Raw genomic sequence first — 26,978 nt, forward strand, 5'->3', positions numbered from 1 at the left:
ACATTTTGGCTCTATTACATACTGTCAGCCCTTATTTCTTATGTTTAATCCTCATTTAGCACAATAATAATTTGCTGAGATGGGGTGTTTAGGGTGAGTTTTTCTAACAGCAGCTCTTGTACTCAAGCAGTCGTTTGGACCATTCAAACCATTTGGTTCCCAAACAGAGATTTGGGCAGCCAGAGGAGAATTTGAGAAACCAAGACTGAGAAAGGGGACTCAGTGTTACAAAGAAACCATCCTGCCTTTGGATCTCGAGCCTGAGAAGTGAGATTTTGTAACTACAGCTTTTATTTTCCCACAGAAGCGTTAAGAAAAGACAGTTGCTCATAATTTTTATATTTCATGGATTTTTCGCAACTGAGAATTAAGTCATCTTGGGGCTTTTTTTTTTCCCCTAATTTGCCTACATTTAAGTCTAATAATAGTTTATTAAACCTGGCACGTGGAATAGCAGAGTCTTAGTGCTGGAAAGTTTGGGATTCATTTCCTGCAGCAGCAGGGACATCTCTGTGTCACACAAAGTTGTCTCAGGCACTGAGTTGGGCGTAAGCTGCTTCTGCCACTGACTTTGTTTATGGGAAAAACTAATCTGGCTGTGAGAACTGGGCTTATTTGAAAGTAATTGACAAGAACTGTGTCTGTGATCCCCAATATGAGCTTTTTCCAGTCACTTTGGAGAGATTAGATGTCTCTTAACATCATCTTACTGGCAGTGAAGTTGCTCCAAAGGGACTCCTTTAATCATATTAGTTTCGCTGCCATCACCCCGTCTTCAGAGCCTTTCTTCTTCCCTAATAGAACCAAATCTGCTTTTGCCATCTATTAGGTCCAACATTAATGCTCCTTTGCATATTAATTACTGTTGCTTTACCTATAACATTCAGCTCACTCTCAGCTGTCCCCAGTTTTGGCTCTGAAGGCTGGGAGCTGTTACTTTCTCCTTACAGAAAACACTGGATTGTGTTTCATTTTCTAATGACTTTGTATAAGAACCATTGAATAAAGAAGGAAGTAAAGCTTGTATGGTGTAACAGGAATTCACCTAGTCTTTATTTTGGCTTGTAGTGTCATTTGTGAATGAATTTTTCTTGTATTATAAAAAGTTAGCACTGATTTCTTATCCTAAATATTTTAACAAACTTTATAGGGAACTTCTGAGCAATGTAATTTCTTAGTTTCACTTATGTGTGTGTGTTGGAGGTGTAATTAAAAGAAATTTTTTATTTTAAAATGGGAGAAAAAAGAAAAAAAAAGGAGAGTAGGGGAAAGAGCTTTCAAAAAGAACTCTAACAGATTAAAAGATTATTGTGGCTATTTCAGGCAGGTCTTGCACTGGGGCAGCTGTTAAAAACCCCAAATTCTCAGTGTGTCACTTTGGAACTCAGACCATATCACCCATCAGCAATTGCAGCTCTTATCTTCATTGAGTTAGTGCTGCTTTGGTTGAGGAAAAGCCAGGCAGGCTGTCATGTTCTTGTGATCTGGAGATGAAATCATTTTCCGAAAGAATTATAAAAGTACATTGTGGATTATAATTATACACTGAAAATTACTTTACGTTTTTAGTCTATATACAGATTTAATAAGAAATTAAACATGTGTAGAGGAAAAGCTCAGGAAAGGAAGGAAAGGATCTAGCACAGATTACAGTATATGAAACATATGTTTGAGATAATGCTGATAGGGCTGAAATATGTGGCCTGTGGTAGAGTTCTGTATACAAATGACGTGCTCATTCCTTCTCCACCATACACACACTCTTACCTTTGACATAGTAGGGACTAATGCCAATGAGTAATTAAGAAAGCATGGAAGCAAAATAAGTTTCTGAGATGGTTGATATTATTTAATACATGTTACAGCTGGGATAGCTGAAGGACAAACTGAAGGTTTGAAGGGAGACGATGTCTTTTATTACACCATATAGTTCAAATAGCTTGAAAAATAGGCAAACTTTCAAGGCTTGATTTTTTTTTTTTCCTCTCTCAGATCACAGTATTTATAGGAATCTGTCTTGGGAGATTAATGTACAAGGCAATAGATCTGATAGTCATTCATGTCCCAACTTTGGTCAGAAACAAATGTTTCCTTTTCAAAGTTTTGTGCTAATGTGGTTCTCAGAGGCTGCAAATAAATGGTGTAGCTGAGTACAGACAGTGTATTAAAAATGTCTGAAGAAGAAAAATAGTAGTTGGAGAGAAACTGGCATTCCAGGACAATGGGAACTTTAAATATACACTGCTTTTCCTCAGATTTTCCTGTGAAACCTTTAATAAGCTTGAGCTGAGTCACCTGCACTTACTTGGTAGAACATCAATTTCTGCTGTCAGTATTGTCACATCCTCTGTGAAAGAATTTCAGGCAACTGCAAAGTTTCTTGTGAAACAGGGAGGAGAAAGGGGGAAATTCTCTGTGAGTTTTGTCATGAAAGTGCTCATTTTCAGAATTACATTTGTGAATGAACACATAGATGTGCTTTCAGTGTCATCACACTTAGCTGTAAGGACAGTGCTTTGTGTCCAGATGTGATGCTTCTGTCCCCCAGTGAAGAACCCACAGAGGAAATGGAGTTAGAAGAGTAACTAGTGAGAGTTAGTAAGTGTAATCTGAAGTGATAGATGTGTATCTACTCCTGTGGTAAGGTAGCAGAGTGAATTCTGTGGAATTAGGAGTTGTTGGAACCCTGGTTACTGAGAATTGGAGACTTTGTGTGCTGCCAGGCACTGACCCCCAAGAGAACACTGCACTGACCTGAGGTCCTGGAGGAACTTCCAAAATGGAATGATGGAACTGGGATTGTGGGTGTGGAGTTTGGATAGAAGTGTGTGATATCACAGGGTGGAAAACTTAGAGTTTAAGGTTTTAGGATATAGTAATATCTATGAAGCAAGATTAAAATTTCAGGACAGAAGCTAGTCCTTCCTCTTTACCTTCTTCTTCACCTTCTTCTCCATAAGTTCAAGTAGTATTATGTAATTAGATAAAAAAGACCACATTGCAGAGCACAAGTAGTTAGTTATTAGATTAAAAATAAAAATAATGTAAGTGCCATTTCTTAATTGGACAGTTTATCCCTAAAAAGCCTTATAAAAAGAGAAATATGTCTCCATTTTTAACTTAACTTGTTAAAGTACTGTAAAACTCAGAACTTGTGAGACTATAATATAAATAAAAACTAATAAACCTCTAAATCTGAACAAGAAATACTATCTTGCACATTTAATCCCGACCCTGACCTTAGAAAAAAACCCAATAAAACTCAACAAGGAGTGACACAGCTTTATTCCTGTCACTTCCATCCCTCCCCTTTGTGTTCCCCCCTCGGGGGCAGGCAGTGATTGATAAATGACCACTGATGCTCTGATAGCTCATTAGAAGGATGCAGGTCATGTCTTAAGCATAAAAAAAGAAGGCATGGGTAGGATATGTAGTGCTTATATGCCACAAGCTCAATTTCTCCTCCAAAAAGGGTCCATCTCACCAGTGCTGTGGGCAGGGTATATTTATCTGTGTGCAGGAAGAGAAAGGGAAGAGCAAGAAGAGGGGCCAGAAGAAGGAACAGAGCATCCTCTGAGTCTGCTGCTACTCCAGGTGACAGCCTGTTGGAGGAAACCTGTGGTATTGACATGCCCTCTGAACAGAAGGAAGCTGGGAGAGAAGCAAAGAATTAATAAAACAATTCTTATCTCATTTGCTGCGCCTGTGTTTGTGCACATGTGGAATGTGTTGGAAGATTATTTACCTGAAGGAGTTTGGTAATTGGATTCTGCTGAGGATTGTTTTGTTTCCTTGGCCAATCAGTCAAAGCTGTGTCCTGGCTGTCAGGAGTTTTCTTTAGTATCTTTTAGTATTCTTTAGGATTCTTTGTAATGTAGTTATAGTATAATATTGTATAATAAAGTAATTAATTAGCCTTCTGATATCATGGAGTTCTGTGCATCATTCTTCCTGCCTGTCAGGCATTCCTAGCACCGATAGAACCGAAGTGGGTTTTGTGCTGTGGGTTTGGGTTTTGTCACTTTGTTTGCTCTTTCTCTCAGGTGATCTCTGGTTTGGAGAACCAAATCCACAAGCTGAGGGAGGAGCTGATCCAGGCCAACGCTCTGCGGAACCATCAGCTGCTGGACCTGAGCCTCCAGAGGGACGAGGAGAAGCTGAAGGCATCTCGAGACAAGGAGGCAGCACTGAACAGCCTCAAGATGGAGATGGAAAAAGTGATATCAGAGCTGCAGAAGAGGCACACGGCGGAGACGGAGGCGGCCTTGAGAAAGGTGAGGGAGTCACAAAGGGCAGCTCCACGGGGCAGAAGGGGAGGGATCACCCCAAAGGTCGGCTGAGCAAAGTTTCCCTGAGGAAAAATGCTTAGGGATCACTTGAGTTGAAGAAACAGGTGCAGATCATGGGATGCCAGAGTCACAGCAGGAGTGTGGGGTGTTTTGGGGTTCTGTGATGGAAAGCTTTGCTCTGGACATGCTGGGGCTGGGCAGCACCTCCAGCATGGATGGAAGGTGCCATGAGGAGCCAACAGCACTTTAAAACACAGGTGATTTCATAGGTAAAGCCAACCAGGGCAGGCTGATCTTCCTCTGCTGGAATAGAGACATTGGAAAGGGTGGTTCTGCCTAGCCAAGCTTTTTCTCCCTTAGAAAGAGGGTGAGCTCTTAAGGAGGGAAAAACTCAGGCTCAGGGTGCAAGGAAGTTGTGTCTGGTTGCTCACAGTGGCTGGTCTAATTTTGCTTGTGGTGTACATCGAGGGAGAAAGGACTCTGGGTAAGATTTGAAAATAGAAATTAATGTTTCAGATTGATCAAGGCTTCCCTCCAGTTCTGTTCTGTGGGGTCACTGCCCACTGCTTGCTGAGCATGCCTTGGACCTCTGTCTTTAATTCAAGTATTCCCCCCATTAGGGAGGTAAAACATGCAAGATTTATTTCAAAAGCCAAACTAAAAAAAAAAAAACCCTACTTAATATTTATGGTAGACTCTGTGTATGTGTAAGATAGTTGTTGAAGTCTCTTTTATACGTTGCATTAAGGCACTAAATCACACATTTTCTTGCAAGGGGATGTGCAGTGGCACAAATTAACAATCTGCATGGAGTGTTTGAGCAGCCTTTGTGCAAGTGACATTTCATTTACCTGCGTCAGGTTCTTGGTCTGTAATTTTAAAGAGCATTCGGAGGATTATGTTGGAAATCAGCCAGCCTGAAGCCATTAAAATGGCTGTGATCAACAATTCAGAATCTTTTCTGAATGTAAGGAAAGCTCTGCTTGGCATAATTATTTAAAGCCAAGGTCACAGAAAGTATTTAAACCTTTGAAATTCATCATTAAAGGATTAATTTTAACTCAGGAAGACATTGTCATTTTTGCTTAAAAATGGAATTTGAATCTCAATTCTTTTCTTTCTTTGATCTTTTTTTACATGTGTAGTATAGCAAAAGAAAAGTTAACTTCTTTACATCCTCAAATTAAAGTTACAAATAATCCTTCATAGGGCAATATCTCTAATAGTCTTGAATTGTCATTTCTGTCAGAAATGCTGGTTTTCTTTAATTTGTTGGATTTTTTCCTGTTTTTCAAAAAATTTGCTAATTTTAAGCTATATTAACTGCTATTGTATTTTTTTCTTTAACCTACTTCCCTATTTTTACCCTAATCTGAAGAGCACATGTTGAGTAAAAGATAGGAGGGGAAAAGAAGTATCTCTGTTGAAAAGTCTTTCACAGACATGTGAAAATACCTGGCATTACCTTCAAATCTCCATTCCCTATTCTGTTTCATTTCTGTCTTGCAATTGTAGAACTGTGGAAATTGGCCACAAAATCCAAAACTCGAAGTAGCTTAGAGGGCAAACTCCATTTAAAGCTCAAAAGTAGCATTTTCAGCTAATTTAGTTCATATCTTGGTCCTAGTCCACAGAACCTTGATGAAGATTAATTTATCCATGAGGGGGGAAAAAAGCATCTTAATTGCATCATGAGCCTTGAAATTTGTTTTTGAAAATATTATCTATCAGGTGTTGTTACGTGGAAAATTTAGGGCAATATGAGAGAAAAAAAAATTTCCCTAAATTTATTTTTTTTGGTGCCAATTCTGTGAAGATTGCTTAAAAATCCAATGGGAAACTGAATTTCACAGTTTAGGCGTGGAACATCTGACTGGCCAGATTTTCTGAAGGTCACTCCATTCTCAAGTGAGGGATCTCATTCCTCTGTGATCTGCTCTGGGAATAATGTTAATTTCTGTGTGGATTGCTTTGTGTCATTGTGGACTGTTGTTAACGTGAACATGAGGAAATAGAAAAGAAATGATTCATACTTCAATGACAAGAAAAACAGAACTGTAAATGGGTGAAGAAGATCCAGGATTCCTCTGGCATTGCCCTCCTGCTGCTGTGGGGATGAGAAGAGTGAGGGGCAGAGACAGGGGAAGGAAGAGTCTTCATTACAGGCACACTGAATATTGAAATATTTGTTGGTGGTTGTAGCCATCTTTTTGATATTTAGGGACACATGATTTATTGAGGTCTTTAATTTTCTGTTGCTTAAAATTCCCATCTGTAAGGGACATTGTTTATTGTAATGTCAGTTCCTGAGCACTCCCTTAGCACTTCGGGGCTTGTCAGGATTGGTGTCTGGTGGAGATTCCTGGGACACTCTTAGGATTGTGCACCTTTTTTCCTGCTTTGCTCCTGCAAGATACTGATGTGTTTTCAGCATTTTCTGTACTTAGCTGCTTGAGGTGACAGAAGTTTTAGGATCATTTTTCTGCAAGGTGTTTCACCCTATTAGGAGGGAATTCTTCCCTGTGACAGGGGTGAGGCACAGGGCACCCAGAGCAGCTGTGGCTGCCCCTGGATCCCTGGAATTGTCCAAGGCCAGGTTGGAGAGGGCTGGGAGCAGCCTGGGGGTAGTGGAAGGTGTCCCTGCCATGGCAGGGGGTGGAATGGGATGATCTTTCAGGTCCCTTCCAACCCAAGCCATTCCATGATTGCTGGGTGTTTGGAAGATACTGATGTGTTTTCAGCATTTTCTGTACTTAGCTGCTTGAGGTGACAGAAGTTTTAGGATCATTTTTCTGCAAGGTGTTTCACCCTGTTAGGAGGGTGGGGAGGCACAGGGCACCCAGAGCAGCTGTGGCTGCCCCTGGATCCCTGGCAGTGCCCCAGGCCAGGCTGGACAGGTCTGGGAGCAGCCTGGGACAGTGGAAGGTGTCGCTGCCATGGCAGGGGTGGCACTGGGTGGGCTTTAAGGTCCCCTCCAAGCCAAGCCATTCCAGGATTGTTGGGTGTTTGGAGCACTCAGCCCTGGAGCTGCTGGCTCCTGCTTTGAGCAGGGCCAGGTGTGCTGCAGGCACCCCTGGGCCAGGTGCAGTGGAGTGCACAAAGCTCGGAGCAGCTCCAGGTTGGCCAGGAATGACTGAAAGCAGGAGACAGAGTCTGAGTGTGTGCAGATGTGGGGCTTGGCCGCCGGCGCTGTTTGTAACGTTCTGTGGGATTTTCTTGGCAGAGGAAATGAGCATTCAGCAAGCACGGCCCGAGCAGAGCAGTGGACAGGCTAACAATGCTCAAAGGAAGCAACCTTGGAACACTGAAAATATCTCATAAAAGAGCTCCCTTTGAGCAGCACACATGAGTAAACTGGAGTGGGAGAAGATGATGATGGGGTGTTTTTTTTCTCTCTAAATTATTTTCAACATTTAGCTTTTTATTGACTTCTTTTCTATATTTAAATAGATATTTTGACTCATTCTGTTAAAGGTTTATGCAGGTTCCAGGAACATCTAATTCTCTGTTAGTGCTGCTTTTATTGTGGAGAAGTAATTTACATTTTTGTATGTTGACTGTACTGAACACACATGAAATTTGATTATAGGACAAATCTGTAGTCAAAAAAACCCCGAAACTGAGTTAAACACTTTATTTTTGGGGCTGTATCTGATGGAAGGATCTGTGAAGTGGCTCCCTCTAGAGAGATGGGACACCAAAGTGGCATAAAACCTGTCCAGAGCCATACAGATCCTCTAGACTTTAATGATGTTGATGTTAGTTGTACTCCGAGATTTCTGTGATTTTAAATCAAATCTGATGTTTACAGTTTTTACCTGGTACAATCACTCCACCTGTATCTGGTGTGAAGTCCACATAAAATTCAGATGCTCAAGGACCTTGAAGTTAAGGTCACTCTGTAAATGTCCACTTCCTTAATTAGGAATAATTATTCTGTATAACAGTTTTGTTGCTGTATAATGTTTTTATAATGGGCCCTTTTCAAAACTCTTCAGACAGTGTCCTATAGATGGATACTTATTTTCTGAGCAACTTCTTGCATATAATTTGGAAATAAGGTACTGATAATGTGCCCTAGGGAACATTTCAGTCCCCGCTTCAGCATCAGGATCTGTGCTGCTGGATTCATTCCCCACCCAGCACAGCCCTAGCACAGCCCAGTTGGATGTAAATCCCTGGGCATATTTTCATGCTGCGTATGCAGGAATATCTGTGATTCACAGTATCTGTTCTGGCACTGTTGCAGATGATGTCACACTGTTCAGCCCTGGCAAAGAGATAGAAGATGAAGGGAAGGAATATGACATCTTCTGAGATGAAAGATGCTCCAAGAGATACTTGATTAAAAGCATTGAGTTTCCCCTAAGCAGTTACTTCTGCTCCTAAAGTAAAAGCATCTCGTGCCTTCCATGAGTTCCCATTTCTGAGTCCAGTTTGTTCAGCTCTGCTTCTTCTCTGCCAACTCCACATTTCATTAACACCAAAAATGGTTCCATCTTTGTCCCTAAGACCTTCTGAGAACTGGGTGTGATGGAACCTTTGATCTGACACCTTTCACTTCATTAACTTGGAGACTGAAGCCACACTTGCAGATAACTTTGTTTGAGATGAGTTTTCACACTCACTGCAGTGATTCCCTGGTTATTTACATGGGGGCAAACAGGTCAGCCATAAAAAGTGGACCTGTATTCCTCCCAGGGGTAATGATCAATAATAATTGTGTCTAATTGTAATGCAGACCTGTTTGTGTCCTTGCTGAACGCAAGCAGGACCCCCACCAGTTGTAGATGTGCCATTTTTTTAAACTTGTTTTGAGTCTATTACATCAATTATTTAGCTTAGGCCCCAGTTATGAATAATTTAAAAAGCCTCCAATTCTTAGCAAGAAGAGTTGGATGTTTCCCAAGTCTCCTAATTTTTTTTTCATTATAATCCAAGAACTATTGTCTCTGATATCATCTCTCTGCTCCAGAGCAGTAATATTTTTATTGTTTTTGTTTTGTAGAGCCTGTGTACATTAAATTACATTTGGTTCTTGAACGTTTCTTACACAGTGATAGTGATTCACCAACTAATATTAATAAAAATGAGTGTAGTACATTTGGCTTTGTTGGAGGAAATCTAGCAAAACCAGAAATCTGGTGCCAAAAGATCAAGTAAAACCAAAACACAATGCCAAAAGATCAAGAAGAAATGCATTTCACAAAGAGGAAATATATTTAATGCACATTAGCACAAAGAATGTGGATTATTTAATCTGTTGTGATAGTACCTTTCAACAAATCCTTTTAAAACCAGTTTCCTCTGTAGTGTGTCCCTTTTTGCACTGCTCCTTCTTATTCCTCCAAAGAAAAAGCGGGATGATGGTGGACCAGGAACATGGTCACAGGAATTGCATCATCCCTCAGGGGAGCCATTTGGAAGAGTCTTCAATCAACAGAGCCAAACATGAAGAAAAAGATGGTAGAATCATCTCAGGGATATTTCACTCAAATAGGCCCAAACACAATTTATGGCACTCTCCCTACTGGAGATGTTTCAAAGCAAGAGCTGCAGTTATTCACAGAGTTACTCTGCTCCTATCTCCTTTAAAAAAATAAAAATAAAAACTCCGAAAAAACAATTCAGAAAACAACAAGTCAGATTTCTGCTCATTAGCTGTATTTATAAATCTGGTTCCAGAGTTAGGAGCCAGGAGAAGTTGGTGTAACTGCCACTGTGGGAAAAAAAATGTGCACCCATGAGCAACAGGCTTGCTTTTTAATATCTTCATTAATGTCTGCAGGGAGGTCAAGCACCATTATTTATATTCATAAATAGCACCACAGGGTTAAAAATGAAAATGATTGCAGCAATGCTGTTAAGAAATGAGAACCAGACAAGAGCTAAATGATAAATTATGACAAAATATGGAATTTAAAAGATGGCTTTCAGCAGGGCAAGGACTGATGTGATTAAAATTAAAGCTCAATCATGTGGCCCATCTTTCAGCACACTTTACTCGTGTCCTGTCATACCAATGATAGCTGGGTAGTTGTTGGAGAAGCTTGGCTGGGTTTTTTAGGTTTTAGTGGATTTTCAACCAACTGGAATTCATCTGAAGTGTCTGTTGGAGAAGCGTTCACAGGTGGGGTTTTTTTGTTGTCTCTGTCTCCTCTTTCTTTTCCAAGTGTGTGCCCAACCACCCCTCCCCATTCTGCAGCACCTGGGCACATGCTGCCTCTTCTCCATCCCAGAACTTCCAGGTTTTATCCTTCAGAGAGTGTTCATAAGATCAAGACTCACAAAGTCAAAGGGATGGTGGATAAGGTGAATGCTGAGGTTTTGCCAGTGGCAGAACAACTGTTTTAATTATTTTTTCAATCGTTTCCCGAGCCTTTCTTCACTCTCCAAACAACCTGTAACACACCAACTTTATCTTGTAATACACAATTGCTTATTATTTCAGCTTTATTAAATAGTTTTAAAAGCCCAGTCGAATCATTGCCTCATGCTCTCCCTTTTTGCCCAATACCTTGTGTCTTGGAAAAGTCTGATTGCTTGTAGGTCCAGTTTTGTCTAATTTACCAATTTTACTTATCCTTACATTCCTGGGTACGTGATAATATTTGGAAAACATTGGCTGTTTTCCAGTGTAGTGCTGTAACGTGAGATTACTGGTGGATTTTTTTATTTTAACAACTTGGCCAATTCATTCTTAGATTTGTTGAGAATTCTGGAGTGAGGTCTGAGTTCCTGGTCAGGTGTGACAGGAAGGATTCCCTGCTCCTGGATCCCAGTCCCTGCAGCCATCCCTGCTGGTTTCACTGGGATGGGCTCCTCCATGGTTTTGGTTGTCCAAACAACAGTAACTGGTGTTTTTTCCTTGGAATTAGAAGCAGAAAATCCTGCTGTATCCATGAGCTACACATTCTTACTTTGCTTGGAAGACTCTGGGATGATGCATCCTTTGCACAAGGACTTTCTCAAGTCCCCCAAGCCCCAGAGTCAGCACAAGCCCCTGCAAAAGGTGCCCCATGGAATGTGTCCATCACATCCCTGCTTAGGCCAGCTCAATAAAAAAACAGATTTCCAAATAGCTTTGTTTAGGAAAAATGCTCAGTGATCAAGACCAAAGTAGTGTAAAACATAATAATTGTATATTTAAATATGGCACAATTTGAAGACATTGTTTACACTCATTTGCTCTTTCTTCATATCATTATAATAGAGAAAAGCTGCAGGTGGCTTTCTTCTTCTTCTTTTTGGAGGAGTGTTTGGGAAATAGGGAAGGGGTAAAACAATGTTATTAGTCCTTCAGAGTCATTAATATGAAGAAAGAAACGTGCTCCAAAATGACTTGCTTACAGCTGCAGAACATGTCATGGAGTAAAACCCACCTTCATTAAATGGGTGAGAAAGAATTCTGATTGTTTTGAAGTTCTTATGATCAGTCTGTATGTGCTTCATTGTAACGTGATACTAAAGTGCCTCAATTATGATTTGTGTATTTTGGTGCCAGAAGGGTTTTTTCCTTATGCTAAATTATTAAGTTCTGTCAGCTGCTGGGCTGTCATATAGAGATACAGTAAATCACATTATATTTTGTCATGGATTACACAGAGCAATAAATTTGGGAACAGAGATCAAAGTAGTTTCACAATCACATCTGAGTGTAGGAGGGGTGTTTAACTTGTAGAAAATCTGATTTAGGTGAGACTGTTGCAGTTCTTGTGTGAATTTGAAATGAATTTGAATGTTTGCTTGAAAATGAATAAGGTACAAATCCCCAAAAGAGTTCTCCTGTATTTAGTTCAGAGGAGTTAATTCTGACCTACAGCTGCAGGACAGAGAACAGATAAATAATTAAACATTGGGAATGTTAAGAGTCTTGGAGTGCCTTATTTATGTTTTTAATTGCTTTGATGATGGAGCAATATTCCATTTTCTTTTTAATTGGGCCTTTGCTGGACTTGGGAAGTTTCTCCTCGGCTCAGTAACGCGCTCTGGCTCCGGGAAGTTGTCTCTCTTTTGGGGAAGCTTTGTCATATTTAAAATACAAAAAGGAATCCAACATAATCTTGCTAAGGAGCACTGATGGCTCAGATCACAGATTTGTTGGGGGATATGGTTGTATTTTCAGTGTCTGTCTTTCCAAATGTGGAAGCTTAACTTTTGTTGGGCTCTTGTCTATTGATGTAAATTCAAAACACTGAGTTAACTTCACGATACCAAGTTAATTCAGGGGTACAGTTTGTCCTTTGTTCCCACTTTTCTTCTATTCAATAGCAAAGATTCTGTCTTAAAATGACACATACATAGAAAATTTTTCTATTTGTTGTCTTCTTAAGAAATGCTTGTTCGTGCCACAAAATTCAACTTAAGACAATACAAAATCTAAAAACCTCATTCTTATCACTTTATAATTCTTTCAGGAGCACTAAAGTCTCTCCTTGGCAGAAATCAAGGTGTGTGAATTTAGCTGATAAATAATGATTTATCAGTGTCTGGATCTCAGAAATCTCCAATTTCAGAAGAATCAAGTTTGGTAAAGCTCATATTAAATAGTCTTTAACTGAGTCAAGTCGTGGATCGCTGTCACATCTTGGGACTGTTGCCTTCTGTGTGTGGAGGAAGCTTTAGCTTTGACTTGCATCTTCAGAGATGTTCCCCAGCCTGTCCCTCGTGGGTTTGCTGGGTGCCAGCTCTGGGGGTACCAGAAACGTCTGGGCCTGAGTGGTTCTGGAAACTTCTTTGTGTCAGAGTGGGGGAGAGCCCCAGCTCATGGGAGGAGTGAGGTGCCTGCATTTCTCAGGGATGAAGGCAGCTTGTCAAAGCTCAAATAATTCCTGTTGGCTGCACATTTTCTTTGTTGAAGCTCTGAAAAAGAACATGCCAGCACTTTTGATGTAACATCTTAAACTGAGTTTAAATAACCATCTTTTTTGGTTGGATGGGACAGGAGAAAAGCAGGAAATATTAAAATGGTAATCCAGGAATGTGATTTGGGGACTCTAAAGTGGAGAGTGTTGCAGTCTTCCCATCTTCACCAGGTTTACTCCATCTTATTTGAGTGTGGAGCTGTGGGAAGAATCATGCCATAATATAAACCCTGACCCCAAAGTTGGTGAAATAGGAAGATAATGAGGAATCTCAACCCCAGCTGCCTGGTGTGATGGATGGCAGATGAGAAGCAGTGACATCTGTGATGATCACTTGAATCTCTTCATTTGCAGGAATCTCTGTCAGCACAAAACACCACGCTGATTTCACCAATGGTCATCTCACAGATGATTGATGAGAGTAAATCAGACAAAAATCAGCCATCTTTGCCTGTGCTGTCCATGATCCCAGCCCAGAGCTTATCACACCCAGCAATCTTTTGGCAAAATGTCCCAGAACAGCTTCAGATTAAACCACAATTCTGTGCCAGCCCTTTGAGTGCCTGATGCACACACGAGTATTGTCTTCTGTAAAGGGCAGTTCAAGCATTAAACAATTGCATGTGGCAAACCCAGGCTGTTAATCTGATTTTAAATCCTTGTCTTGTATGCAAGGCTGGTATTTTAGGCCAGTTTGTTTGAAATAATGTGCCTGGCTGACAGCAATATTGACTGGAAATCAACATTAGTGATGATGGGGAATATTTAGATGCTGAGTAAATCCATTTAGATGCAGGTAATAATTGTGTCCTGGTGCAGCTTGGGCATCAGCCATCCTGCAGCTGGAGTCCCACAGAAGACTTTCTGGGTGAGTTGAAAATGCCTATATTTAATTCCTCTGCATAATTTCAGAACTATCAGAAATACTCTGTTGGTTTAAATGAGAAGTCTGGAATTTGGAGTTTTCCTAAGGCACAGTTTGCAGAAGCAGTTTCTCAGTGGGTCCCCACTGAGCACAGAACTGCAATGTGCTGCAGAAAGGCAATTCTCTGTGCAGGTACTGTCAAAGGCATTTCTATTCATTCTTGGGTTTTTCCCAATGAAAAGTACTTCACACATGAATGAGAGAGTTTTTTCTCCTAAAGATGTATGTTTAATAAAAAAAAAAAAAAAGGAAAAGATTTGTAGACCTCCAAAAGTGAAATGTAAAATAGAATATTAATAGGATTTTGGGATTTCTATCATTCATTTTCAAAGCCCTTGAAGTCATTTGGTACTTGACTAATTATTCTGTTAACATCATTTTGGGTATTCAACTATTTTTAATGGTCTTTTGGGTGGTTCAGATTACATATTTGAACTGTGTGTGCTATTTTCACTGCTGAACAGAGATCCAGCTTTCATTTTTGTCTGATTGGTGGGGAGAGCAGGAGAAAGAACAGGAGTTTGGTGTAGGAAGTCACCCACTGTCAGTGTTAGAGGCACATAAGGAAAATGCATGTTTCAGGCTTTGAGTCAAAATGGAATTTTTATGTACAATCAGATGAACTTTAAAGGTGATCTGCTGATCTCTGAAGTTTAAACAGATATTGTACAGAGAGTTTTAACATGCTTAATAACAAAGATTGCCACCATTAGCCATTCTGAAGGTCATTTTCTTCTGACATCTATCAAATTACACAATCTTGAATTTTGGTACAAAGCATAATGCTGTCAAACTTAAAATAGAAATATTCCAGAATGTGGAGTGGTGTGTTGTTTTTTGAGGTAAATGGGCCCCATTTACATTAGTTCTTTGATGTTAAATTCCTTGCTGCACATCAGAGAACAGTTGCTTCTTCCCTGGAGCAAGTTTTCTTTCTTCTTCTTCCCCCACCCTTTGATTTTTTCCTCCCTTTTTTTTTTTTTTTAAGTTTGCTTACACTTTTATCTAACTAATTATGGAGGATCAGCTTATGGATGGCCACTTTTAGCTAGTTGCAGGCATTTTGAAAAATGATTCTTTCATAGCTACTACCCTAAACAGAAAAGTTCTTTAATCTGCTGCTTCTCTCTCAGTGAATATGGTGTTGTGTGTGTGTATATATATATAAAACTCTAGTTATGAGAGCTCTTTCCAAAGCTGGAAGATAGAGAAACATGGAATTATTCAGGTTGGAAAAGACCTCTAAAGTCATGGAGTGCAGCCATAAACCCAACACTGCCAAGCCCATCACTAAACTCTGATTGTTGGGGTTGGATGGGGCCTTAAAACTCTCCCAGTGCCACCCCTGCCATGGCAGGGACACCTTCCACTGTCCCAGGCTGCTCCCAGCCCTGTCCAGCCTGGCCTTGGGCACTGCCAGGGATCCAGGGGCAGCCCCAGCTGCTCTGGGCACCTGTGCCAGGGCCTGCCCACCCTCACAGGGAAGGATTTTCTCCTAATATCTTACACAATGCACAGGTTTGTAATGTTGCAAAGCTTCTGAACACTTCATTATTGATAAATACCCAAGACATCCCAAAAGCCTGCATGGGTGATGCTGGAGGATGGAATTGTCCATGTGGCTGCCAAGGGCGGAGTGCAGCTGGAGCAGAGGGACCTGGGGCTGGTCAGGGCTTGTGCTCCACTGATGGAACTGGGACTGAAGGTTCCCTCTGATGCACCTCATGCCTTCACACAGCTTATAAATACTTGGCAATTAGGGTAGGACATGGTGTGCTTTTGTGATCCTGTCATAGATCCTGGGCTCTTTTACTGATGCTGTTCTGTTCCATGAGAGGATAAAGTGAAACTGGGGCAGTGTTAGAAGAGCATCCATTAATTCAGACACCACATCTGGAGTGCTAATAATTTAATTTTTTTGTTTTAATTTAATTTTTTTTGTCTCATTTTTTTGTTTTAATTTTTGCATGAAATGTTTTGTTGGAGTCAATGCAGTTTTGCTCAGCAACCACAATTTGATGCTTTAAGGCTTGTTAAAGAATTACAGTTGGTTTTTAAAACCAATTAACTGCAACAAGGATGTAATCTTTTTAATGCAAAAGTCCTCTGTAATATAAAATAACTGCATGTAAAATCATCATAATCAGATCATTTTAGCTAAAATACGTATTAACTGTGTGAAACTAAACAGGAGTTCATTTTTAAATCAGTGGAATTCCTCTGCTGCTTATCCAATTTAAATCTTTTTCATTATAAAAATGGATATTCCAATTGATATTTCTGACAAGCTTCTGCCAAGAGGGAATTTCAGCAGCCACCTCTCACACGTGGAAAACTGGTTTCAGACCATTAACTCTATTTGCAGTGCTGCCCGTTGCTATAAAAAGAGCTTGACTTTAATGAACACTGGCTGACCCTCCAAATGTTCACCTTCCACTTGGATTCTTATTCATTATGTTTCTGAAATAGCACCTAACCTGAAAGGGAGGGAATGCCCTTAAAATAATTCAGAAACAGCTCATGCTTCCTCCAGCACGTGCACCCAGCAGCCAGTTGGAAAAGAAGGAGCCCAGGAAACTGCTGTGTGTGTGCACCAGGCCAGTGTGAACCTTCTTATTTATCAAGATAAATTTGGTATAAATCCCCCCTAATGTTCCCTGTACACAGCTCTGTGTGTATCTACTCATTGCTTAGAACAAAAGAGTAAAAAGGCATTTTCTGTGTGTTGCAGTACCCCAGGGAAGGTGGTTTATGTCTCCCTTGGTTGCAAAGCAGCAGCCTGTATAAAGAGGTGCTGAATTAGTTTTAGTTGCAGGTTTTGATAAAGGAGAAGCTTCATATTTCTGCAGTTAAAAGATGGCAGTGGAAAAGAGGGTGCCCAGGCAGCCCCACGGGCTGGATCTTTTCAGTGCTGTAAATTGTGGTCTCTGCCTTCATCAGAGCTGCTCGTGTGGTTTGTGATGATGCAAGAGCTGCTGGGTGTTACAGACCTCAGGGAAAAGCTGAAGTCAGCAGGAACCACAGAATTATGGAATGCTTTGGGTTGGAAGAGACCTTAAATCCCATCTCATCCCATCCCCTGCCATGGACAGGGACACTTCCACAGTCCCAGGTGCTCCCAGCCCTGTCCAGCCTGGCCTTGGGCACTGCCAGGGATCCAGGGGCAGCCACAGCTGCTCTGGGCACCCTGTGCCAGGGCCTGCCCACCCTCACAGGAGCCAATTCCTTCCCAATGTCCCATCCATCCCTGCCCTTCATCAGTGGGAAGCCATTCCCCCTTTTCCTGTCGCTCCATGCCCTTGTGGAAAGTCCCTCTCCAGCCTTCCTGTAAGACCCTCTAAGGTACTGGCAGGGACTGTCCAGAGCTTTTAGTGCCCAGGGCCAATATAACCAGTTTTAGGCAACCAGAGCCCATGGAGCTGTCTCCAGGGGAAGCTTTGGGAGCTCAGTACCTCTGAAATTCAGATGCCTCTAATGTTTGGGAAGAAAATGCAAGAATTTATGGTTTGTTGGTGAGTGGGAGACAAAACTTGTAAATATTTTGCTAACTGGATGTTGTTAAAGCCATTATAAAATAAAATGTTGCAATTCCTTTTAAGTAAACTGGTAGGATATCCATTCTTTGCCTTTAGTTAGGAATAAAACAATGAAATTCAGAGTATCTTTCTTTTGGATCACCTCTGTCCTGTCTCTCAGAGGTCAGCCTGATTGTACTCAGTGTGAACAAACAAATTCTAATTTGTTTATGGAACTCGTGAGCGGTTCTTTATTATTTATTGGGATTTCTTCTGTGGGTTCAGGAGGTTATAAAGCTGCTCCTATGAAAGATGAGGACTTTTACCCCAGGCAAGTTGAGTGAGAGCAGCTGTAATGTGATCTGTGCAATGCCTTGCTGACGAGTCCCTCTCCCTTTCTGGGACTAACAGTAATTTACGCTATTGCTGTAATTTATTTTTTTACTTTTTTCTCTAAAGATAAACTGGCAGTTTCAGTCACTTTATGACATGCAGTGGTGGTAAAACATCATCTGAAACTAGGCTGCAGTACAATGGAACAAGTGTTACCGTGGGTCAGCCTGAGTACAAGGAGAAACAGAGCATGGGCAGAGCTCCCTGGGATAGCTGTGGCTGTGTCACCACTCCTTTTATTTATGCACCCCCACCATGAGCCCTTACAGTGTTTGTGGTCCACATTTGAGTGATAAATGGAGAAAAAGTGAAATTTAATTTGTCTGGTGCTCCAGAATTCTTCTAGATGCTGGTTCGAGCCAATGTGTATTGCCATTATCTCTGTTTATAACAAAACCAAGCCATAATGTCATCTCAAAAATGATGCACAAATTTGATAATTGGTTTTGCTAACTTTTTTAGTAGATTCCTTAGTACCAACAAATAGATGGAGACATCCATATGTTTCATAATTTTGGAATTTGAAGGGATTGAGGATCTGAAATTGCAATTTCATGTAAAGTTTAGGATTACTTTGAACTGGCTGTAATATTCTTAGGCTGAGCTGCACCTTACAGAGCTGCCCGGATTGCCGAGGATGATTCCAGCCCTACCATGACGATCCGCTGCTCTAAGCTCCTCGATTTATAGCCCAGGAAAATCAATAAGACTCTTTGCCTGCCTGAAATCCCTGGAGTCTGCAGAAATGGAGCCTGAGCTGGATGCACACAGGGTTCAGAGGCTCTGGGGGCCCCTGTGGGTGTTTTTGGTCCCCCCAGAGAGGGGCTGGCAGGAGCCGGCGTTTGGCGCTGGATGCGGTGCCGTAAAACTGAGGACGGCAGATCAAAGGTTTGAGCAGGAGGTCAGATAGATTTTAAAAACTTAATCAGCTTAAATTTGCTTCAGAACTCAGCTGCATGATATTCTGTCCCCCCTAAGAAAATGTTTGTCTTAGACACCTGTCCTCAAGTTTGAGAGCCAAGGAGACGAGAACGCCGAGCAGTTCACCTGAGGACAGCGTGGTGGGGCTGGGCTGGGCTGGTTTCTGCAAGAAAAATACAAATCAGGTTTCTCTCCTGAAATGAAATTGCATTTATTTTTTATTAATATCGCTATTATCAAATTATTTCTGAAATTAAATTATTTGAGGGGGAAAAAAAAGCCTTAAGAGCTATTTTTCCTGAAGTTATATAAATATTTGCTGGATTGATTCTGATATGACCAAGCAGCTTTGTTTTCAGTTTGGTTTATTCTTTAGCTTTGAGTTGGGAAATAAAAAAAGCTGGGGTAAGGAAAGAGCTGTATGTCCCCTCTGCATCTTGGGTGGATTTTCAGTGTAGTTCCCACCTTTCCCTAGGAAGGGACGAGCATGGAATGGGACAAAGGACAGTTGCAGACACAGAACTGAGAGGTGAAGCTGCATCCCCCATGTCACATTGCCCGGGACTTTCTCCTCATTTTTCCCCCTCTGTTCAGAAACAAATTCATCCTGATAAACTCGTTTACATGTGTTGCCTCTTTCCCTTGCCCCACACACACACACACACACTCATTCTCTCCTTTTTTTTTTTCTTTTTTTTAATCCGCAGAACTCCTTATGTTTTTCTAATAATTGGCAGCAGAGGTACAATTTCTCCCCTCTTTCAAGTGATGAATAGTTGGCCCGAGATCAAAGCCCAGCCCTGGCGGTTTTTTGGCTGCCACAAAAGGGCGTTGGGGCTGGCGCGGGGCCGGCGCTCGGTGATAGGCATGTGGAGGAGGTGCCAAGCCCAGGGCCCGGTGGCAAAGTGTCTGTGCACGTCCTGTGTCTGAGCTAACGGGGCTCTCTTTTGTGTGTGTTCCAGGCCAACAGGCGGCTGAAGCAGACGGAGGAGGAGTTCAGCCAGAAACTGGCCAAGTCCGCGCAGGTAGGTGGCCAGCAGGCAGGGAGCTCAGGTGAACCTGTTCCACTTGGGAGCTTGGTGAAAAGTTGAGTTACTGCTGGTTTTGGCAACCAAGAGAAGTCATGCCTTTGCTAAATCAAACATCCAGTGTCTTCTTGCGGATTTTAGCTGAAAAACCGCAGAGTGTTAAGCTGGAAAGTAGAGGTGGGTTTTTTGAGTTCTGAATTTCATCTCCATCATCATTTCCTGAGGACTCCAGAGGACCGAGTCCTCCTTCAGCCAGTGGGAAAGAGGGTGAAGTGCTCCATCACATCTCCTGGAATCAGGAGCCATTGCACAGCCAAGAGTTGCATTTCTTGTTAAAGGTGATGTCACCCAAGGTTTCTTCATCTTTATCATTGATCCCCACCAGTTCTGCATTTCTGCCCAAAACAGCACCTTGAGGAATGTCAGTGTCCTGGAGGCAGACTGGTTTTGACTTGAGTTTTTGTCTTCAGAGAACTCAAAAGATGAAAATGAGTGTTGAATTTACATATATGCTTAAAAATGGTAAGGCTGGAGGATTTTTACATACTTCAGCTTTCAGTTTGACTGACAGGCAGTACTGAAGTGTGAAAAATGATGGAGATGCAACCAGAAGTTAAGCTTTTAATAAGAAGAAAATTGCCACGAGGATTTGTGTGGAGGTGTCATTCTCCTCATTGCTCCCAGCCACAGCAGAATGTCTGCCTTGCACTGCAAAATGTGTTTGCAGCCAATTGTCCAATAATAGTCTTCTAAAATCAATAAAAACACTACAAAGAAGGGTTTAGCAGCCTCTAATCTAGACAGAAATGATCAGCAAGACAATAACAAGAAACTGCAAACTTTACTGTTTTACCAACACTTCAAAATATTTAAAACTCTTGATTTCAGCTTTCCATCTCCTTTGAGTCTTATTGTCTGTAACGCTTGTCCAAAATTGTGGCTTCATTTGTTTTGGTGACATTTATTGGCTGTCACTTTTCCACACTGCTTTATCAGAATCATTGGTAAATATGTCTTATATTCTATTTCTAAAATCTAACCTGTATTTTTACACATTCATTTGCATACAGGGAGGTTGTAAAGTCTCCCTCCTTGGAGATACTTAAAACCTGACTAGGCTTATCCTGAACCCGCTCTGGGTGATACTTCTTTAAACTGGTCCATTCGACCCTCACCAATTTCACAATTCTGTGGTAAATTGGAGAGAATGTTCACTTTCCTAAATACCTCGCCAGTAATTTTAAATTAGTAATTTAGTAATTTTTGAGGGTAATTTAGTAATTTTTATTTGTAAAGGAAGAGAGAAAAACACAAAAAAAAAAAAAAAAAAAAAAACCTCTTCTTTTTTATCTTTCCATCTGAACCTGAAAAGCAGGAAATGGTTGAAGCTCAAAAAGTAACATTTGATCCACATCAGACCTGAAGGAAGAGATCCCTTCCATTGCTAGCTCTGTTTTACTTTTTGTCATTGTCACCCACATGTGAGAGGAATCAAGGCAGCCTCTCCATGCCAGACACAATCCAATGTCAATACAGAAATGGTTCTTGGTCCATTTGTTAAAGACAGTTGGAATAATTGAAGCATTTCTGAATTTTTTTAGTGAGGGGTGAGGGAAATTGCTTTAATTGTTGCAGTGGGAACACGTAGGTAGTGTAGGGCAAGAACTTTTTAACCTAAATGTCATAATAAATTTTGTCAGACTGACAAAATTTATTATGTCATATAATATTTATTGGCCTGCAGAGCAGTCTCAAGATTTGGGGACATGTTTTGTATTAAGGTGGCTTTGCTGTAGCTGGGGCATTTTACTGGCAAGAGCTGGACCCAGTTCCTCAGCACTTTCTGGGGCAGACACAACACATCCATCATCTGTCAGGGCTGTTTGGCTCAATAAAACAGTTTCACCCTGATGTCTGAATTTCTTTACTTGTGTGGGTTTAAATCAAATCCCCCAAGTTACTTGGACACGCTTGGCTTTGGGGCTTTTTTGTAGCTCACTGTTAATAATTGGTCGATTGCAACTTTTCTTGTGGTCGTCTTGCTGACAACATCTGTCCAATCTTTCTCTCTGTGGCCTCTTGGAACATTCACTTTTAACACCCACACAGAGAAGATATTTCAAGAAATTTCCTCTGAAGTTTATACAAAGTAAATAGAAATTTTTGCTCTGAAAAGTACTGCACAAAGCAGATCTTTCTTCATCAATTCCTGCTGAAATTTCCTTGCTTGGATTTCAGAACTCCTGTGCTAGACCAGGGTCTCAACCTGGTAAAAGCTTTAAATCTCAGGTTTGTGTTATATTGAGAAGTTTGCTGCTTTGTTTTCTTTTTAAAATGACAAAATGAGACATAGTTTTGCATGGGATCAAGTTGTTATCTTAATAATTTATATAATCCATTGCTTTCTTCTGCTTTCTCATGTGCATTACACACCTGGTAAAACCACATTTCTGCAAATTATCTGTCTTCTAAACAATTACCTGAACTGCAGACCCAGAGACCTGCTTAATCCTGGCTAAAGAATTGCACCCTATTGAGATAATCTCTAAGCTTTGGCATATTGGTCTCAAAACCCCTTCTTTTTGATGGGTATTATCTTTTGAAATACGTATTTCTTATTTAGAAAAGCAATACAGAAATACAAAGGTAGGTTTTACACATAATCTGGGTTACTTCCTGGACTTTTCAGGTAGGTGAGAGAAATAAATTTACTACAGACTTTTTAATCAGCTTTTTTCCCTTTTCCAGTGATTTTAGTACCTTCATTTGTAGCACATTTCTTCTTACAGTAGTCCTGGCCTATTATTAGGGTTTTTTAAACTTTTTTTTTCGGAAATAACCATGTAATGAATATAGATAAATGTTTCTCTGCCAGTGATGAGGCCTGGCAAAGTCTAAGCACTCTGGTAGTCTCTCCCTGAACTGCCTGTGTACTAAAGTGCTTTTAGAATTATTCTATAATATGCTGTTACAGAGGCTTAACCTTAAGCTTGAATATATGCATTAAAGTCAGTGACTCTCCCACATGTTTAAGTGCTTTGCTGGGTGATGACATGTCAGTATAAAATTCTGTAAATATGCCTAAAGGATCAGGGTTAGTTATGACTTTCCCCAGTGATGAAAAAGGTAAAACAAATACAATTCAACAAATGACAAGTGAATCACCTAAAAGGTCTGGATGAAGGTCCTGGATGTGGAGTCAGGTCCTCACTGTATTGCTCAGCAAAATCTGCTCCTTTCAGCAGCTCAGAAATGTCAATGTCAGGTTTAAATTTCATTCCAGTGTGTGAATGTGGGCGTTTTTCTTCTCAGCAGTGTCAAGGTGTAAGATATCCCCCTGGAAAAGGAGCAGCAGATTCCAGTGTAAACTCACACTCCCGCTTCAGAGCGGTGCAAGACGGGGAGCAGGCTCCAGTTTGAAAATCACAGATGGGCTTTGTTCTCATGAGTAAATATTTTGGAATGTCACAGTGGAAAACACTTCCAAATATTTTGTGTTCAGCGATTCTTGTCATTTACAGCCTTGCTCTATTGCTTTTCTCTGCGTGGAGTTCCATGCCCTGCCAGTGCGCTAATTTCAAACATCCACTCACACAGCGGAGCTTGCCATTGCCATGTTTATATTAAAAAAATGCAAAATACATGTCTTTTACTGAGGGGAGCTTCAACGTGCTGCTTTCTTTTTCAGGAGATAGCTGAACTGAAGATAACCATTTCCTTCCTGACAGAGGAGAACAGCCGGCAGCAGCTTGTGGTGGAGCAGCGGCTCCAGGAAGTTGTACAGAAGTTGGAAGATGAGAAGCAGCAGCTGATGACAGATAATGACAGAGCAATCAAGGTAATCTGGGGATTTCAGTCGCTGATGCTGCTGCCTGGGTGAGGGTAATTAAAAGTTCTGAATGCAGGGCTGGTTCCTGTTCACACAGAGCTCACCCAGACGTCCCTGGACCTTGCCTTTGATGGAGCTGATGACTCAGGCTCCCTTTCCTCTAGCTGATCCCATGCCTGCATCAAACGCCTGGATTTGGCAAATCTAATCCATCCATGTCAGTCAAAGGCTTGAATCTTCCCTGTTCTCTTTCTTTTTGTACTGGCCCTGATGTTTTCGTGTATTTTCAGCACCTTTATGCTGTGCTTTCAGGGCTTGAAAGACAGGAAAGGTGAAAAACAGGAGAGTGAGGCAGCGGCATGGCCTGGGCTGCAGCCTGGTGTTCACAAACCTTCCCAACTTTCATGTTTAAGGCTGCATTGAAAGAAAGTTTGTCCTTAGCTTCCACTGAAAAATACAAGCAAAGTCTGTGCTGAATGTTAAAGGAATAAAGTATTTATTATCTGTAGTTTTATACATATTTCATTATATTTTTTCATACATATTTTGCATCAGAATTCCATTCTTTGGCCTTTCTCATTGTTTTAAGGGACTGAACAGCCAGATTGTGTTCTTGCTGCTTTGACATCTTGACTCAAAGTAGCTGCAGAGAATCCTACCTGTAGAAGTGAGCAGAATTGGCTTTTAAACTCTTTTTCTTCTCAGAGTAGTAAAAAGCAATGGGAAAAAATTGAAACTGTCATCTGCTCTGTTTGACAACAAAAACAGCTCATGAGAAGTTGCATAGAAGAATGAAATTCCTTTTCCTTTGTAAAGACATTTAATCATACCAAAGAATTACATTATTAAGTGTAAAAAACTCATGGAAAAATCAACTCCTACAGTTTATGTAATTTTTTTGTGCCTAAAAGATACCATGAAAGTTTTTAAATGTTGGAAATCCATGGGATTATGGTGCAGTTAATGCTGTCCTCTATATTGGAATGACTTGCATTAGGTTGTCATTGCTGTCTCATCATCTGCAGAATGTTTTTCCTTTTTCATCGATTTTTAATTATCATTATTTTTTCTTAAGGAAAATGTCTGCCTTTATTTGTGTTCTGGTTGAGGAAAAGAACTTTCTGATCATTCTGTGAAAGGTGTAACTATACAAATATTGGCTCTAATCTGTTATGCAGGTAGAATCACCACAGGTAGGTTATTTTATCACCAGGCTCTGCAGAGAGAACACAGGTAAATCGCATTATTTTCAGGTACAGGTGAATTTTTACCACTTAGGAACATGTAGTTTGTAGTTCACTTTTCCAGTGGCCACCAAGATCTTCAGAAACCCCGTGACAGTGGAATCATCTGGAATCAGAGTCAGAAATACACAGTAATTCAAGTTATCATGGTGCCTTCTTGAGTTACATGTTGGAAAAACATGGTTCAGACTTTTAAGCAGCATTTTCCTTCTGGTCCAAACTCTACTCTTGAATTTCTGGATTCTCTTAAGTTACACACAGTGGAATAATTCAGCTGTTGGCAGCACCAGTTTTTGAACAGTAATGATTATAGGTGGTATGAAACCCTTCTGCATGTAAATCTATTATAAACTTCATTTTGATGTTATTACTTCACAATGTAATGAGATCCATAAAAACCACAGCGAAATTCTGCTCAGGGTTTCTGAGCAGTGTCCCAGGCAGTTTTTAGCACTGGTGCTGGGAGTATGTTTTAAAAGATTTTGTCAACTTGGAGAAGAAATTGGAGGAGCTGTTTTGCTTGGACTTCTTGAATTTTGTTTAGTATCATTAATACTGTACTTTTTTTAAAAAAATCTTCCTTTGAAACCACTGATTTAATGGAAATTTACTGAAATCTAGATACCCAGGCAGAAAATTCCTAGGAAGCTAAAATGCTGTGTATACTTCTGGAAACAGAAAAAGGTGGTTTTAATATTTGATCACTTCGTATTTTTAAGAACCACACATATTTCTAGGCAAGCATATGCAGAAATACTTTGCTTTTTATTAGCCTGGGGCAAAAAAAAAAAAAAAAAAAGGGTTTTGGTGAAAATGGAATCCTGGATGTCCTGGAGATGGGGAACAACACCTAACCTGGGGTAAGCTGAAGACCTTGAGGGATGATTAAAGAAACATTCTACAAACAAAGCAGTTCTTAATATAATGCAAGCCTTTGAGGAGACTCAGTGTAGTAAAATCTATTGAAAATACTATCATTAAAAAACAGCCTTTGCTAAATATAACGTTGATTTAAACTAACATTGAGGAACAGATTGCAATTTCCTCTATTGGTATTGGGTGGCTTCCTGTAAGACCTTCCAATTATTTTTTCCTTTCAAAGAGAGAAATACATTTTTACAGAAACCAACTGGCTCTCAGAGAAGTTTTGGATTTAGGCAGTAAAGTGATATCCAGATGTGGATGATTTTGATGTTAATTCAAATTCCTGACTCTCTTTGCTAGTAAAAGATTTCTGATTTGTTATTATTGCACAATTGCATCCATCTCCTTCAACTCAATATTTCTTAAGGTAGTATCTTAAATATTAGTCAAAAAGAATAAATGGTACTTTCAAGAACCTTCTGCTTCTTTTGACAGCCTAAAACCCCAATTTGAACAAGGCTTTTTGCCTTCAGATGGCTTCAGTTTGGGGCAGTTTGAGACAAATGCTTGAAGGCCTTGGCACTTTGTGTTAGGTCTGGCCTAAGGGCGAGTCAGACTTGTCATCACTCATAAAATCAGGATAAACCTTTGGCTCTCACTTCCTCTCTTGTGGCTCTCAGGGTGCCAAGAGCAGCAGTGTCCCGTGGCAGATCCCACAGGAGTTGAGGTGTGGCCCCAAACCCAGCCTCCCTCAGTGCCATGTCCCTGCTTTGGGCTCACCAGGGGTTAAATCCAGAGCGGAGCCCGAGGACCCTGGGCTGGGGCAGGGGGACAAAGAGCAGAACACAGAGATCAGGAACCACAATCCCAGCACCTGCTGGGATCTGAGCTGGGTGGTGTTTCCCAAACACCCTGCAGGTGTCTGGAAAACCTGCCTGAAGTGCCAGGTCTGGTACCCTTGGTGATGCTTCAGGCTGGATTGCTGCTCTCCAGCAAGGGGCTGGCACTGAACTGGGAACATCTGGGCAGGTGCTTCCCTGGCCACTGATGTGTGGGGTGAACTTTTTCTTTTTAAAAATTATTTAATTTTTTTTAAATATTCTCTT

The 26,978-nt window shown here is 40.8% G+C and overlaps 1 protein-coding gene across 2 annotated transcripts in view; it reads left to right on the plus strand.

Annotated features, from left to right (window-relative positions):
• Window positions 1–26,978, plus strand: part of CEP112 (centrosomal protein 112) — a 160,191-nt gene that overhangs the window by 95,500 nt on the left and 37,713 nt on the right. For both annotated transcript variants that reach the window (XM_041409570.1, XM_041409569.1), the window contains exons 21-23: window positions 4,044–4,274; window positions 19,870–19,932; window positions 23,624–23,773. In XM_041409570.1, the coding sequence (XP_041265504.1) occupies window positions 4,044–4,274; window positions 19,870–19,932; window positions 23,624–23,773 (444 nt within the window). The remainder of the gene's footprint in view (window positions 1–4,043; window positions 4,275–19,869; window positions 19,933–23,623; window positions 23,774–26,978) is intronic.

The sequence above is a fragment of the Onychostruthus taczanowskii genome, unplaced genomic scaffold (genome assembly GCF_017590055.1).
Source record: "Onychostruthus taczanowskii isolate IOZ18803 unplaced genomic scaffold, ASM1759005v1 scaffold30, whole genome shotgun sequence".
NCBI lineage: Eukaryota > Metazoa > Chordata > Aves > Passeriformes > Passeridae > Onychostruthus > Onychostruthus taczanowskii.